Source organism: Leptosomus discolor, chromosome 9 (assembly GCF_034619465.1).
Source record: "Leptosomus discolor isolate bLepDis1 chromosome 9, bLepDis1.hap2, whole genome shotgun sequence".
Lineage (NCBI taxonomy): Eukaryota > Metazoa > Chordata > Aves > Leptosomiformes > Leptosomidae > Leptosomus > Leptosomus discolor.
In genome coordinates this window covers 43,053,708-43,069,682 of record NC_141399.1, presented here as the reverse complement: position 1 = coordinate 43,069,682, position 15,975 = coordinate 43,053,708, and the positions used below count along the sequence as shown (strand labels likewise).

The window sequence follows — 15,975 nt, the reverse complement described above, 5'->3', positions numbered from 1 at the left end:
AAGCTAACAAACAGGGATCAACATGTGTAGTTTATGTCAGTATCTACTCTAGCAAATTTTAAGATGAGAAAAGTTCTACCTTCAGGTACTTTCCGTTTTCCTGTTGCTGGCTTTGTCTTCTTATTTCTTACTGTAGATCCTCGACTGCTAATTCCACTAATCACTGACATAGTATCATCATCCCCACCAGCTAATAAAGAGTTTCTGTAGGACATGAGAGGAAGCCACACATCTTCTCTTCGTAGAGACATCTGAAAGGTCATGAACTTCTCCAAGTAAACATACCTGTAAATGGAAAAAAATAATTACAAGGATGCAAAATACCTGTAACAAGAAGTCAAGATAAGCAACTATTCAAATTAACACCCAATGCTCCTAAATCTAGTTAACAAAAAGGCCTGACAACAGCAAACGCAGGTACGGTTTCTGTTCGTCCACCATAAAATAGAATCATATCACAGAATCACAATAAGAATAACAAGGACAAATACAATTTAGCCTTTGTGATTATACTTGACTGCATTAGTGTAAAATAATCTCGATGTGCCAAAGATTCCTCTTTAGGTGAGCACAATACACATAAATATGTATTTATTCAGACGTCTGCCTTTTATGATTATCATTATAAATATTAAGAAAATACTTACACTGTTCTTTTGTCTTGTCTGAGAAGTTTGGAGGAGAACTCACTCAGGATATCAAGAAATGCCAAATTTAATGGTGGGTGGCTCTCACCTTGTGGATTAGGCTCCTTAAAAGCAAATTCTATGCCATCCCTAAGAAAAAGTTAAAAACTGAGTCACAGAAAGCACAGACTAAAGAATCACAGAACCACAGAATGGTGGGGGTTGGAAGGGACCTCTGGAGATCATCTAGTCCAACCCCCTGCTAAAGCAGGGTCACCCAGAGCAGGTTGCCCAGGGCTGCATCCAGGTGGGTTTTGAGTATCTCCAGGGAAGGAGACTCCACGACCTCCCTGGGCAGCCTGTTCCAGTGCTCTGCCACCCCCGAAGTACAGAAGTTCCTCCTCATGTTTAGATGGAACCTCCTATGCTCGAGTTTATGCCCATTACCTCTTATCCTGTCAAGAAAAAGTTCTAAGCACTGGGAACTACCAGAACTGAACACCTTTATGTAAAGAAAGCAGTAATTCAATGTTTCTGTACTCTGGCAAAAAAGTGAAAGCTATTCATAATTTGAATCTGCACGGACTCTTTCCGTCATGATGTTTCTACCTTGTATTTCAAGTTTTCTGCATGAGGCCAGCATGACCACTGACAATCAAGTGGATCAGTTCTTACTGTTACAGCTATGACATTAAAAATATTTTTTCATGACAGCATCAACATTTACAGGCTTAGACAATGATGCTGAAGAGTATCAACATTACTTAACATTTAGATTTAACTCAGGGACAAACCCGTAGTTCTCTCCTAATTTATAACTGGGGTAGATCATCTCTAGTGCTGATGTGTTTTGTATTAACAAACTGCTTTTCAAAGACCAAAGTGATATTTTAATGCTAGTCAAGAAGTGTTTACAAAAAGGGAAGTAACACAAGGCACACAATTACTTGTGTAACATCGCAATAGCTTCTCTTGTTTTCAACTGATCCAGTCCAAACGTTAAAGCAAAACGTCGAGCAAGTTCCTTTATGCCACTGAATGTCGGTGATGATCTGTCAAAATTATAACCATTTTCTTGAATCATTTCATTGAAAAGCTGTATGAAATGAAAAGGGAGATTTTCATTTATTAAAATATTATGTCAAACCTTGGACCAATCGACACAGAGCTAAGTTTCAGTAAGAAATGTTTTACAGCCTTTTTTTTTTTTTCTCCTTAATTCAACAACCCCAAAAGACAAACATGGAGGTTTAGGAAAGCCAAGTCAAGGCTACTCTTGAAGAGCCTGCACTTCAGAGTTAATCCTTGAAATGCACACTGTCCAACTACAGTTCAAACTGTAATTATGTTGGGTAACAGATTTCAGCACTTCCCTACACGAGGTGTTCTAGAGTGGAGAATACTAAAAATTACTAGAATTGCCTGATACGTACACTAACACAGAAGAAATAAATGGAGTAAACTCTCACCTGTCTTTACTATTATAGTGTGTCAAACTACTACTTTCTAATTCACATTTTCTATCTTTTCAAAATACAAGTATAAAGAAGAAAGTCTGAAATGGAAACATCTCTTCAGAGAAGTTGCCAAAGACACGAGAAACTTTGCCACTGAGGATCAGGCTTTTAACTGTTCATCAATAGGTGGCAAAGCTGAACACTCTGAACTTCACAACTGTGGGTTTTTTTTTTTCCTTTGATTAATCCTTTCCTCATCCTACTGAATTTGACTAGAATTCTCTTCCAACAGTCAATTTTTCTATTATTTTCTAATTTTGTCTAACACACCCACCCTCCACTCTCTCACGTAACACAGAATAAACCAAAACCAGACTTACTAGGACTATGAACATTAACTTTTCATTTATAGATACGTTTTGGCCCACAACTGCATACTTTTATGTTGGTCTAGCTCACAGCAACTTAGTTATTCCCTTTATCCCCTATCACTTCTAGTGTTACTTCTCTGGTTTGTTTCTTTTTAAAGTTTTCCTGGAAAACATGTTAGCTACATTTTTAACTTTGTGGGGGTTTTTTGGTTTATAACACTTGGGTCCCCTCTTGTTACTGTTCTTATTGCCATACTAGGATTGTGTAACTGCCTCCCCTATTATGTGTGTAACTGTACATACTACACTTACTTCCTCTGTCTGTCCTTTAAAATACAAGGGGCTGGTTATTCATGAGACAGCAAAGACTAATAAGGATAGCATTTACCCAGTAACACAAAATTTTGTGAACTCTGGTGAAAAGTCAGCAAAATCTGTAGGAGCAAATTCTTTAGTTACATATTTTAGGTTGCAGTTGCACCAGCTACTTAAAGTCATGCTGCTACCAAAAGGAAAGGCCTCATCTTCCCTTGTATTGGCAATATCCATAGAGATAAACCACCTTAGGGGCTTCAGTAAGGACCTTTTCTGGTTAGGTCTCAACCAGGATCAGTATCTAGATCTATATCCACCATGTGGCTCTATGAGCTCTAGTCAAAAAGAAAAAAAGTGTGAAGACAGGACAAATTGGGGTACATTTTTCCTTTCAACAATAGCAGAGATCTATGCTGGATTACAGTGCTTTGCAGAGATATGGCTTTATTGTTCTGATCCTGTAAATAAGATTCATGCAGATGAATAAGGTTCATGTGAGCAGATGAATCCGACTCTGACCTCGACTGAATTCATCAGGTCTCCACACAAACAAGCTCATTTACTGAAGAGAGCATTAAATCATGTTTTTATTTCAAAGACAGGTGAAGCCCCTACCAAACATTAAGAAATAATGAATTACTAAAACTTCCCATTACTTCTCAGAATAGTTTAAAAAAAAAATCCTAACAAACAAAAAAATCCAACAACAAACAACCCCAAAGCAAAACAAAACCAAAAACCAAACAAAACCACAAACCCCGACCACATAGGTAGGAAGTGTTTTCCCTTGTTTATCTGTTCATGAACAAGTAAACTAGCAGTTTCACAACATGCTTCTGAATATGCAACTCAAACTACCGTTTTAGAGTTAAGAAGTTATCACAAAGTTACATTCATTTCATATTTACTGGCCTCTCACATACAGTATTTGGTAAGTGCAGGAAAACTTCCGGCAGTTTTTCAAACAGTTGCAGAAAATGTGTTTCAATTTAGACCTATTTATCCCTACCTTCCATAAGAATTTCCTCATTAATATCTCACAGTAGCTATTAAACAACAGGACATGAACTACAGGGTGAAATTTCATGCATAAAATTACTGTAAATCATGCTTACCTGCTGCAAGCTAAGAATAAGCGTTTTAGCACACTGGATTTTGTCTATCTGTCTTGTTTTACTCATCGTTTCTTTAATAATATCACCATAGTCGTTGTAATACTAGGAAAAATAAAAGAAAGGTTAACTTCCATTTTAGTTGAAAACATTACAACTACTATAATCTTCAGAAAACAACATCTAGGATTTGCTATTAAAAATATGTGAATACTTTCAAAAGGAAAAAAACTAACATGTTCATGATTATACCATCAAAATTATATCCTAAAACACCTCCAAAATGATAAAAAACCCCTCAAATCAGAAAAAGCATATCCTTCACTTTTCATTCTTGTCAGTATTACTTTAGAGCCAGAACGACCTATTTATCTTCAAGGCCATGACACATTTGTTAATGACACATGTTCACCCCTTCAGGGCACAAGATTAGGTTCTAATCTTTTTAGTAACTCCTGTAGCTCTGGTGGGGAGTCTTCTATTTTCTCTGCTGAAAGGAAGTACTTAGAGATACCGTCATAGCCATAATTTTTCCAGTGAAGACAGCTGCCTGTTCAGTTCTTTATGGATTTCAGGTTCAATAAAGACCCAATTAGCTATTCAGAGATTCAAAATATATGTAGGGCACTCAGACACACAAAAGCAGGCTGTCCAAATTCTAAACTTTGTAAGGTAACCACCAAGGAGCAAAGCTTTATCATGTTCACAAAATGAGAACTCATATTGTTGTGCAGCTGTGAATCCCAGGAGCTAAGAAGAGATTTTTATATTCAAATAAGACAGAAACAGAGAGAAAGATAGGAGAAGGGAGGGCAAGCAAGGGGTAGAACTCTCAAAACTTTGTTTTTCTCTTCTACAAAGTTTAAGTTGAAATTACTTGATGAGGCTAGACATCATGGAGTTGATCTTTGTGAGAAGATTCTCAAAAGGCCTGCTAAACTAGTAACTGAATTTAAAAAAATGTATCATTGATCAGGATAAGAAAATAGATCTACTAAAACAACATAAAAATCATTATCAGTTTTCCCTCCTCTCTCCCCGCTACTCATGCACTGAGCTGTGAAACTAGTCTGAGCCATTTTCCCCTTCTTATGGAAAAAGAACTTTTAAAGGCCTACAAACTACCAACTCTGGAGTTTTGAATTCTTCACACTTCGAATCAGTTATCTTGTAAGCCAAAAACCAAATAATAATTTAAAAACCCCACAGTTTCTATATTCTAGTAGTTTTATGAAGTAGCACTACTAGGCTTCAGATTTACCTTCATATATTGCTTGAAAATGTCCGCAGCTGTATTCATTTCCACCACAGTATATACAATGAGTTTACAGAAAGCTGCAAGTAGATTTCTTCTTTTGTGCAATGCTTCAATTTTGCTAGCTTCATCATCCTGCTGTCCATCTAGAAAGAGTTCAGAACGTGGTAACTGTCAGGTTTAAATACTTTGTATTTAAGCATTTATATAAAAAGTGATGTGGGCTAATAGTCAGGATTCAGAAAAATCAAATCTCTATCCGGACAGCAGTGCACTTCATTGCCCACTGACAAGACTTTTTTCCTGAGTCACATATATTTGTGCCTATCAAACCAAATCTTTATCATGATTATCCACATGTCCCCAAAACATAAAATGCTTTAATCAGCTGCTGGTATTTAAAAGACAAACCTACCTCTGTGCCCATGCACGCCCCCCAACGCCAAGGGAAAAAAACCCACAAAAAACCCACCCACCAAAAAACCAAACCACACACAAAAAAGCCTAGGCAAAGGCGGCCTAAATTTTGTACAAACCTGCACTATTATTATCATCATCCTGATCAATGAAGACATGATCTAAAATAAAACTGAGTAGTTCAGACTGCAGTGAAGAATCAGGAGTGTAAACAAGCGGCTCCAACATGTCACGTCCTCCTGTCATTATCTGATGACTGAAGATCATCAATACATCACATAGAATTGTGAACGCCTATTAAAAAGAAACCTTAGTAAATATTTGCTTGGAAACTAGATTTTATCCAGAATAATGTATTTGCACTTCACAAAACACTTAAGAGCCCAATGGTGTACACAGGCCACTAAGTCCTAAAACTACAGAGGCCAACTGGAAGTGAAAATGTGCACAGCTTTTTAGAGAAAGTTGCTGTTTGAGGACTGGGTCTCCAAATAAAACTATTGTACAGATGAAGCCAACTCGATATCAAAACACTGCAAGATTAAAAAATGAGCAGCCTGAAACTCCCAAATTCTGCCTGACAGATACTACCTTAGGTCACTAGAGAACACTGTGGACCACGACCACACATAGTACAGTCTCCTTTTTTCTTTTGTAAATCATTTTGATCACATTTGTAAAACATCTAACAGCTGACGTCATTCAATCCCTTTAAATCCTAAAGCATGTCTTGCTTCCCAAGAAGCCAGCAAAATGAAGATGATATTTGCTATCTTGTGCATCTTCTATCAGATTTAAATGTCTACTCCACCTCCTTGGAATATTCAAATGTATCACTGCCTGGACTGACGTTCTCCAAACTAACAGACCAAGGCAACACGGTGCTTAGTGCTGCACCTCACCTCTTTGGCTCAAATCTCTTAAGTACTTCCATTTCAATGAACAGATCTGTTCTCCAAAGCAAATACTACTAATTTCCCGGTCACAGAAATTCATACGCTCCTCTCGAGTCCCTTGTGCCCTTTCATGAGATCAGAGAAGGAAAGCAGAACTGTGACTGAGGCAGTTCTAGTTTCTAGAGCGTTCACCCGAGCCTGAGGGTTATATAGCCTTGTAAAGAGACCTACTCAGACCTTCAATAATTTTTGCTACTTGCACCTTCACATCCTACACCTCGTGATTTTGACACAAGACAGCTCTCCAACATACAACGTGCCTGTTCAGTTTCAGGAATATTCTTGTTATAACAAGAGTTTCAAAAGCTGCAGTTGTGCGACTCAGTGGACCAGATTTTCAACTTCAAGCTCAAACAGGTTATTACTACACCTTGCGCAGCAAAAAGACTCCTAGCTTTCAATTTGTTTAATTAAAAAGTATACACAGAAGATAGTCTGGTCCTTCCTCCACAGAGATTTTTTTTTTTGAAACAGAAGCAAAATAGAAAACTACCCCCAAAACCTTCATGCCTGCATTTTTCTTCAAAAAAAGCCAGGACTTTTGTCTCCTACCTGAAACGTCAGGCACTACTTGCATGGACTAAATACTTACATATTTTATGCCTGAAATATCCAAGAACTTAGTTCCAGCTAGAACTCTCCCCCACAAAGGACAACCGTATGAGGGACTGACTGTAAAACGAAAACTGCTCACATCTTTTCCAAGCAGTTCACCATTCTTGAGGCTTCCATACATTTGCCAGAATGGTCTCCAAATATCTCTGAACAATACCATTAACAATTGACCAGTGTGTGAGCATACTTAAGGGTGACCACAGAAAAGAAATACCACTTCCCAACAGTAAAATCCCCTAGGTTACAGTGCATACATGCACATGCATAAGCGCACACACAGACTCTCATTTTAAGTACCCATTCTTTTTCTTCCGATTCAGAGATCCCCAAAATCCTGGGACTCTGAAGAACTGAGGAATATATTCTGTATGCAGCATCATGGTGAAGAGGAACAGACAGAGAAGTTGCCCCTGTACGTCCCCACAGGTTTACAGCAAGAGGGGGAAAGCTCTTTTCCACAGTTCTTGAGTGGATGGACATATATATATAATAGTACAGATGTGGGAATGTAAAAGCATTTGAAGACAGAACTAAAAAAAGTAACTTCTCTCCTTTAAATAGCTGTCCCTAGCTCTTCCAGCTCTGAGTCTATGAACCCACAATCAGCTCCACTGGAGGTGTGTGTCATGACTGCGTGCTAAGCAAGAGCTCTGAAATGGAACTCTCCCACCTAACTTACAAACCAGAAGACTTCTACAGTGCACCTGCCCAGTCACTGTTCGAAGAAACAAACAAAACCTCCCTCTGAATAGAAGTTTATGCTGCCTAAAATTACATGAATCAAGTTTAAATTCACTCTGAAACCCTACCTAAAGTACGCTTGCCCTCCTTCAGGTACAAGTGCAGTACATATTCACACTCACAGGACATTTGGCCCAAACATCCAAGACACACCACATTAGCGCTAAAAAGATTAGCAAGAGGAACTTTTCAAAGACTACAAGGATAAACAACAGTCACTAACCTGTTCCTTAACAGCAGTGTTTACATTGGTCAAGTAGTGTTGACAGATTTGACAGAACACTCTCATCTGCTTCTTTAGACGTAGAAGATCCTCCTTTAAAGAGAAGACTTCATATAACAGTTCTGCCTTTTCAATTTTACAGTCACATTTTCACAGAGCTATCCACCACAGACCTCGTACATAGTCATAACATTCAAGTCCACCGCACTATTTAAAAATCACTATTATAAATAAAACCAGCAAGTAGCAGTTTACTCAATTCTGTGTGTACCGCATATCCCGCGTACCGCAAAAAGAAATGCAAGTTAGGATTAAAATAGTGAAGTTATTTATTAAAAAAAAAGTACCAAAATAACCCCCCAAACCAAACCTAAAAAAAACCCCACCAACACTCTCCTCTCCCCAAATGAATCAACCCAGAGCATAAAGCATTTTCTCTTTAAAATACCTGCATGTATTCATACCTGCATGTATACATACTCTTTAAAATACCTGCTGCAAGTACTACAGACTACATTTTACTGCAAAAGAGCTAAATTAATCTTCATTTCTAACTTAGAGGACTGATTTTAGGTACCTCTTTATAATTAAAACAGACACGGCTACATGGCACTACTTTACTTTTTGACAAAATGCTTGGAGATAAAATAAAATGTCAGATGAGAGTTGGGGTTTTCTTCCTCTCTTCCATTGGAAAAAAAAAAAAAAAAAGACACACCAAAAAACCACAAAATGTAGCTCTGTAACTGTTGCAATAACTTCCAGGAAAGTAGATTATTGAGCAAATAAAATATCAAATTGGTACAAATGCCATCCGCATGTACAGCATAGTTGGTGTTACTCAATCATGTGACAATTCCGGCCCAGGCAGAACTGAGGAAGTCATATTACAAAAGACCAACTGCGCAATCCGCATCAGTCCAGACACAGAAGGAAAAAAACCACCTAAGGTAAGTTTAAAAAACTATCCACGCAATCTAACAAGTCTCTCCCTTCAAGAAAGCAGGTGACACACTGGTACAATGCGTCATTTAATTCAACAGGAATCACAAAAGCAACAGCTGCTTCTTGACTATGAGTTTAAGTATAATATGATTTTAGAACACCTTTGCTGCATAAAACCTTTTCGCTCAACATTTATCGTTCAGATTACTATACTGATGTTAAGAGAATTACACGTGGGAATATTTTCTTTACACAAATTATCCATTTAAGTTTTAATAAAAATTTAACTATTTATATAGTCCTTAATTTTAGCAGCCTGTATTATGAAGCTAATTCCCATATTTAGTCAACCTGTTCACAAACAGCACACAGTTGGCAGTTAATTTATTTTTATATATAAAACCCACCACCATCGAACTGACAAACAAACAAACAAACAATGTGTAGGCACAGTACATTTCTGTCACTTCTGGTTCAGCACTTCAACTTCTTTGCTGTTATGTTCCACTGGCATTGAACAGAAACCTACGGAACTTCTGTACCTAGCTGGTATACTGGCAGCAGTCAAGCAGTTAAATATAATTAAACAGTTGTGGTTCAGAAATTAAACCTACGAAAGCTTTAATTTACCAAATTTTATTATACAGGAGCAGAAAATAGTCTCAATAAAGGACACTTCTCAAATAAGTTCTTTGCATTCTTGCTGCAAGTATTACAGATTACATTTTACTGCAACATAGCTAAATTAATCTTCATTTCTAACCTAACTTTTCAGTATCTAGCTCAGCTTCCACCATCAGGCTTGTGAAAGTTTTAATTACCATTACAAAAACTCAGACTGCTTTTACCCTTTAAAGAATAAGCTAATAAACCCTCTGAATCCTTCACTCATATAAGTGGTTCTCAACAATCTATGCATCCACTTCATCGCTGATATTTTTGGGTTTGGAAGTGTTAAAAGCTGTAAAAACCTAGGTGGTAAACTAGCTAGCCTGCCAGTGTTGAAGAAGTTCACATTTATCCACCACACTTTCAGCCTGTAATTACTGAATCAGTAAGGCCACAATTACACATTGGACTGATGGAGTCTTAACAGGACAGGAGGGGAAAAAAAGCAAAGAAAACCCACCATGATCTCAAAGGTGTTCTCTGTTGTAAAAACCATCAGTACAAGTTATGCAGCATGCTTCTCCCCTCCTTTATCTACCAAAAGTTCACACTACACATTTAGCATTGATTTAGCAATTAACTACCACACCCTAAAATAAAGAAAATATTTATACATCTTCACATTAAAGTAAGTTTATTGTAATAATGGATCATTAATTAAAAATGTAATTTTTTTATTATAAGTTAATGTCACAGGTTCTCTTTGTTTTCTCCCTAGTAAATTATGAACGATACCTACAACTTTTTTTTCTTACATTTAATTGTAAGTATGGCAGAGTGTTTAAAAAATCCTGAAGAATTTCCTTATTTCACCTCTGACATAGATAACGGATGTGTTCTCAGTAACTCCAGCCTAAGTGCAACACCAGCATAAACTTCCAGTAAAACAGCACAAAATGCACCACTCTTACAGGACTGTAGAAGGCTTCCCGAAAAACTGTATTTGATTAGCACTTTTTTTAGTTACAGAAATCAAAATGTTTCAGCACTTATGAACTCCATCCTAAACAGCCTAGCCTTTCACAAACCATCTTCGCACAGCAAACCACCTAATCACCCTCTTCAAGCAGTGCTGTCCAGTGGATACAAGAAACCTCAATCCTTCCTCCCAGGTTTTCGAGAAGTGAAATTAGAAAGATGACATTTGCCAGAGCTTTGCCCTTCAAAGTTACTATACATAGAACCAGAACAGGCCCTCTTATTATTCCCTGAGAAGTTTGAAATTTAACTTAATCTTTTCACATCTGTCTTTAACAACACATTTAAAAGCCTGACAAAGAGCAAAGTACAATTGCAACATCCTGAGCGATAAAGAATACTATGATACTGTGCAAATTCTTTTATCTCACTGATTTGTCACTGATACTTCACAGTTTGCAAACAAATTCAAACCAACTAGTTGAGCGTAGTAAGACTGACCATACTGCGTTTTAGAAGCAGTATTCTACCCTTTCTTAGCATTGTTACTGGGCCAGACTAATAGGTATTGCATTTATTTACTGCAATTACTTTAAAATTCTGTCAAATTAAACATAATATTGACATTTAAATAATAAAAAAATAAAATTTAAAGAAATCCTAGGTTTAAAAGTCAGGCACTCCACTACTAAAACTATAAATTCTGAAGAACTTATTAGAAAAGCAGATTTAGGCAGATATCAGTATTAAAGAAAAAAAATCTAAGTCTTAATTCCATCACAGTTCCAACTTGATGACACTGCAGGCATGTATTAGTAAATAAGATTTTGTACAACAGGAACGAGGCATACCTTTGTGGAACTGCTTTCAGTAATTTTTGCTAGCTGCCAGAGGATTACATAATGAGTACACTGCAGTGCATGAATAACAATCTGAAACCAAAAGGAAAAAACCCATTAGGTGACAAAGGCCAACTAAAGACAGCAACAAAAGCTATTTATTGTTGTACCTAAAGAACACATTTTCACTACAGACCTGTTCTGGCATGTCTCCATTTTCAATGCCAGTTTTCAGTAACTTGTAGTTGCAGCCAAACAAGTCCCATCTTGATAGGTCATGAGCACTGGAAGCATTAGAAATGAAGCAAAGACATAATTTAACTAACACCGTTTCTGCAATTTGATGTTAACAACTACTAAAAGCTTAACTGGTCTAAAAAATAAAATAAATAAAACCCACAAATAACCCCCCCACCTAAACCCCAACAAAACTCACCCCCAACAATACCACAAGAAAAGAATACCAAAGCAAAAAAACCCAGATTCCAGTTTTGTATATATTTCTTCTTATAGTCAGTATGTGTCATGTTCTGCACAGCTCCCAATCACTCATGCTGAGCAAAAAAACTTCCAAGTTGCATTAAAAAAGTTAAGAGTTATCAAATTCAAAACAATCGAACAAGAACAACGCCCCCACATCACAAACCCTAACAGATATTTGCAGAAGCCTACTTACTTGTGAAAAGCAGTGATTCTTTTCAGTGTTGACAAGACTTGATATGCATCGTCTTCATCAGGTTCCTCCCCCTATTTAATGTTGATATAGTAAGATATCCCAAGCAATGTATGCTAAGCAAACTAGGGAACTCAAGATTAAAAAAAAAACAAAACAAAACAAAAAACAAACAAAAAACCAAAACACCCAACACCAAAAAAACACCCCAAAAAACAAAAACCCAAAACAAACCCCAAACCCACAGAACCAAAACAAAAAACACCACACACCACAAAATCAAAACACACACCTTCCCCCCAACTGGAGAGAGCACGAGCACTACATGTACATTATTTATCAATGACACATTTGTTTTTAGAAGAGTTAATGAGTGTGAGAGAGACAGCAGCAGTTCACGTTTAGAAATAGTCAGCAGCACAAGGAGAAATAGGTGGGGGGGTGTGGAGAGAAGGGAGGGAAAAAAAAAGAAACGAGTCTAGGATGGCAGAACACAATGTATTAGGTAGGTGCTTCAATTTTCTCTGAAGAATCCAGCAGAGGCCACTATCAGACAATAGATACTGGACTAGATGGGCCACAGGTCAGTACTTCAATCTTACTTTAATCACAGAAAAAAAAAAAGTCTTTGAGAGAGGTAAGGGTAGTTTTTTGTTCTAATTTTCCCACAAGTTCTGACAAACTTGCATTCGGTGAAAGAAAAGGTGTAAAAAGGAAAGGGTCCAAAAAGGATCTATTTAAGCACACAGGATAAACTATCTAAGGTCACAGAAACTCCTCCTCAGTGTATCAGAGATACTGCAAGTCCAACATGTTTTACTGCAGTTGCACAACCTTACCGAAGCACTACGGATTTCAACACCTCTACTGGAGCATTTGCCATTTTCCTTCAAGCCAACTGTCTGACATATTTCCTTGCTTTACCTCTTTTCCTTTCTTTTTCTCACAAAGGGGGAAATAAAGGGATTACTGGGCACATTTCTTACATAGCCCACATATGCCTAGGGTTTCTAGGGCAGAGTCCCAGTTCAGTCCAATAAGCAAGAGGAACAGAAGCAAAGCTTGATGAAGTAAGTTTGCATCTGCAAAGTGTGGAGAAGAAGTCGTCAAAAAGACACTTCCTATGCTCCTTATCACAGATGAAGAGGAGGAGAAATAAGTTTTGTCTGCATGTCAGAGATCCCACATAGTGAAGTTAAACACTGTGTCAGAAAATTCTCACTCTTCAGATCAGCACAGTGGAGGAACAAAGTGATTTTTAAGCTATTAACTGCATTTGCTTGCATTCAGGAAGGGAGGGGGAGTGTTTTCTAGACATTTTGATATTTAACAGCAGCAACATGCAATCACAGGCAAGACTAGCAACACTAGTACATCTGAGGAGAATCCTAGCGGAATTACGATGTTACATGTCAAAAACATGAGCTTCAAAACCCAAAGGTGAAATGAAACTTATCTGAAATTCCCAAAAGACCCTTGTCAAAAGCAGATTAAAATTAAAGACTCACTGTCCGAATATAAAAGAACAGTCTAAGTTCACATAATCACAGCAATGATCCTGTTGTATTATTGTGCTTGACTTAACCGTTTTGAAAGTCAGAGGGAAGTTCCCATCCCTAACTCACTGACTTGCACGGGAAGAAAAACATACTGGAAATATTTACAGGGGCAGGAAAAGTTGATCTTGCACAGTAAAATACCTCTTGCAGGAAGTCTTCAAGAAGTCGATTAAACTTGTCTGCCAGTTCATCTATTAACTGACTTCTTGCAATGTCAACCCTGTTAAAGATTGTGAATTCTTCATTACAGAGAGCGTGGTATGTTTTTGAACAGGCTTCCAAAACATCTATATCCGTGTGCTTCTCCACAATATCCCGGATTTGTCGCAGTAAGGCATCCAAATGCTACAAGAAAGATGAGGAGTGGAAAAAAATACGTATTCATACATATATATATACACACACAGACACACATGTTTACATATTTTTAATAAACCTTAAGGCATTTTAAAAGATAAACTCAGTTTATTACTTTTATAACCATAATACAGAACACAAAACACTTCTCTAGAAAGCCGGTAAAGCTTCTGAGTAAATTAAAAATCTATTTAGCAAAAATTAAGTAGGAGCTTGTCAAAGGCTAAAGATTCAATGCATTTTAAGAAGTCATTAAAAATTTGCAATTATCGGTATGGTTTTATCTAACGCTTGAATTTGCAATGACAACTGAACAACACAGAAGCATTTATCTCCCACTCACACAAACATTTAAACACAGTCTCAAAAGCCGGATAATTGAAGATTTAGTTTCATAACGCTCAAATGTCAGCACTGAAACCAACTTTAGTTCTTCTTGTATGCCTCTCCTCAACCCGAGTTGCTCACTGTTGCTCTGCCACTGCTAGGCTATGCTCTCAACTAAGTATTTTATTACTTTTTCAACCCTAATGATTTCCAGCTACGTGCTTCACAATACAGCAAAGAGTGCATCTGAGAAGGAGAAAATAGCGATGGAACAGCTTACACCAACTTCATCACCACAGCAGATAAAATGAGAGCAGTAACTACGTAATTTGTCATCTGCTATTTGTCCCCTTTTTCATGCAATGAAGACAGTGGTTTATTAGTTTCAGTGATCAGAAAAAGGTTTCTTACCAAGCTATTTCTACAGGCTTTATCTGTCAGGGAGCATCCCTCAAACATGACCATAACCCAACAATAAATGCTCTCACATAGCGTTCATCTAACTTGTAAGATTCTCTGTTAATACTTGCCAGTCAGGACTTAGAAAACTCACACTTCCAGTATCTCTAAGAGCAGCAGCCAGTCACAGCTCCAAGTCTCATTGTCAGCGTGTGTTACGATAAATCGTCTCACACAAAAAACCACACCTACAATGGTGACTGAAATTCCAGTGACTGAGTCTAAATTCTGTGTTGAGAGTTACTGAACGTTGCCTTACCTTTTCTAATCGCCCCGTTGTATAAATTTCTAAATCAAAGTACTGTGGCAACTGCAGTAAGTTGGTGACTTTCTCTGCATCCACAGAATACTACAAAATTGACAAGGAAAAAAGTTTCAGTGAAAAAGTCTTGGACAGCACAATTCATTATAGAACAATCAAATATTAATAGAGACTAATAAGAAGACTTCTGCAAGCCATACAGTTAATTACAGAAACTATACTTGGTAACATTTCAACAACAATCCATCAGGAAGAAATGGAATTAAACCTACCTTTGCTAGCAACTGAGGAAGTGCCACTGCAAAAAGTTCAGTAATTTTTGTCCTGTCATCCAACTGGGTTTTCTTTTCCTTTGCTGTCAACACCTAAAATATTGGTATTGTGAGGATTTTACAACTATAAGTTCAGGTGCAAAGTTTCATTATCATTAATGAAGCGACAATTAGGTACACGGACTTCCTAATATCACTGTAAAACGTCAATGTAAAATAAAAAAAAAATGAAAAAAAAAAGTTCAGCACTCAAAAAATGCAATTCCAAGTTACCTAATGCTATTGAGATTATCTTGACAATAGAAGTGACCATCTACAACAAAAGGTTTACCTTCCCTGCAACAAAATACCATGATCAGAGTGTCTTTCTTGACAATGAAAGAACAGCAAACCTTTCAGCTCGCTTACACTTTTTAATGATATTTACTCAATGCGTACATCAATCTGATCTCCATACAAGTTTTCACTCTGTACCTAAATGGGCTTCTTACCAAAAGGTGCACCGGTCTTGAAAGCAATTCCCTTCCCTGCTTCATGCCCCAGTAAAAGAGGGCTGCCTAAACTCTATCTAATCAGAGAAAAGCCATTTGGTGGACTGTCCTCCTTC

General features: G+C 37.3%; 1 protein-coding gene across 1 annotated transcript in view; it reads right to left on the bottom strand.

Annotated features, from left to right (window-relative positions):
* The window catches only part of STAG2 (STAG2 cohesin complex component), an 80,752-nt gene that overhangs the window by 7,604 nt on the left and 57,173 nt on the right, over positions 1 to 15,975 (bottom strand). The window contains exons 17-29 of the mRNA XM_086470237.1: positions 15,369 to 15,461; positions 15,094 to 15,183; positions 13,833 to 14,036; positions 12,136 to 12,206; positions 11,656 to 11,743; positions 11,472 to 11,552; positions 8,089 to 8,181; positions 5,673 to 5,847; positions 5,143 to 5,282; positions 3,885 to 3,986; positions 1,574 to 1,722; positions 648 to 776; positions 80 to 285 (exon numbers count right to left, since the gene is read on the bottom strand). Of these exons, the coding sequence (XP_086326363.1) occupies positions 80 to 285; positions 648 to 776; positions 1,574 to 1,722; positions 3,885 to 3,986; positions 5,143 to 5,282; positions 5,673 to 5,847; positions 8,089 to 8,181; positions 11,472 to 11,552; positions 11,656 to 11,743; positions 12,136 to 12,206; positions 13,833 to 14,036; positions 15,094 to 15,183; positions 15,369 to 15,461 (1,621 nt within the window). The remainder of the gene's footprint in view (positions 1 to 79; positions 286 to 647; positions 777 to 1,573; positions 1,723 to 3,884; positions 3,987 to 5,142; positions 5,283 to 5,672; positions 5,848 to 8,088; positions 8,182 to 11,471; positions 11,553 to 11,655; positions 11,744 to 12,135; positions 12,207 to 13,832; positions 14,037 to 15,093; positions 15,184 to 15,368; positions 15,462 to 15,975) is intronic.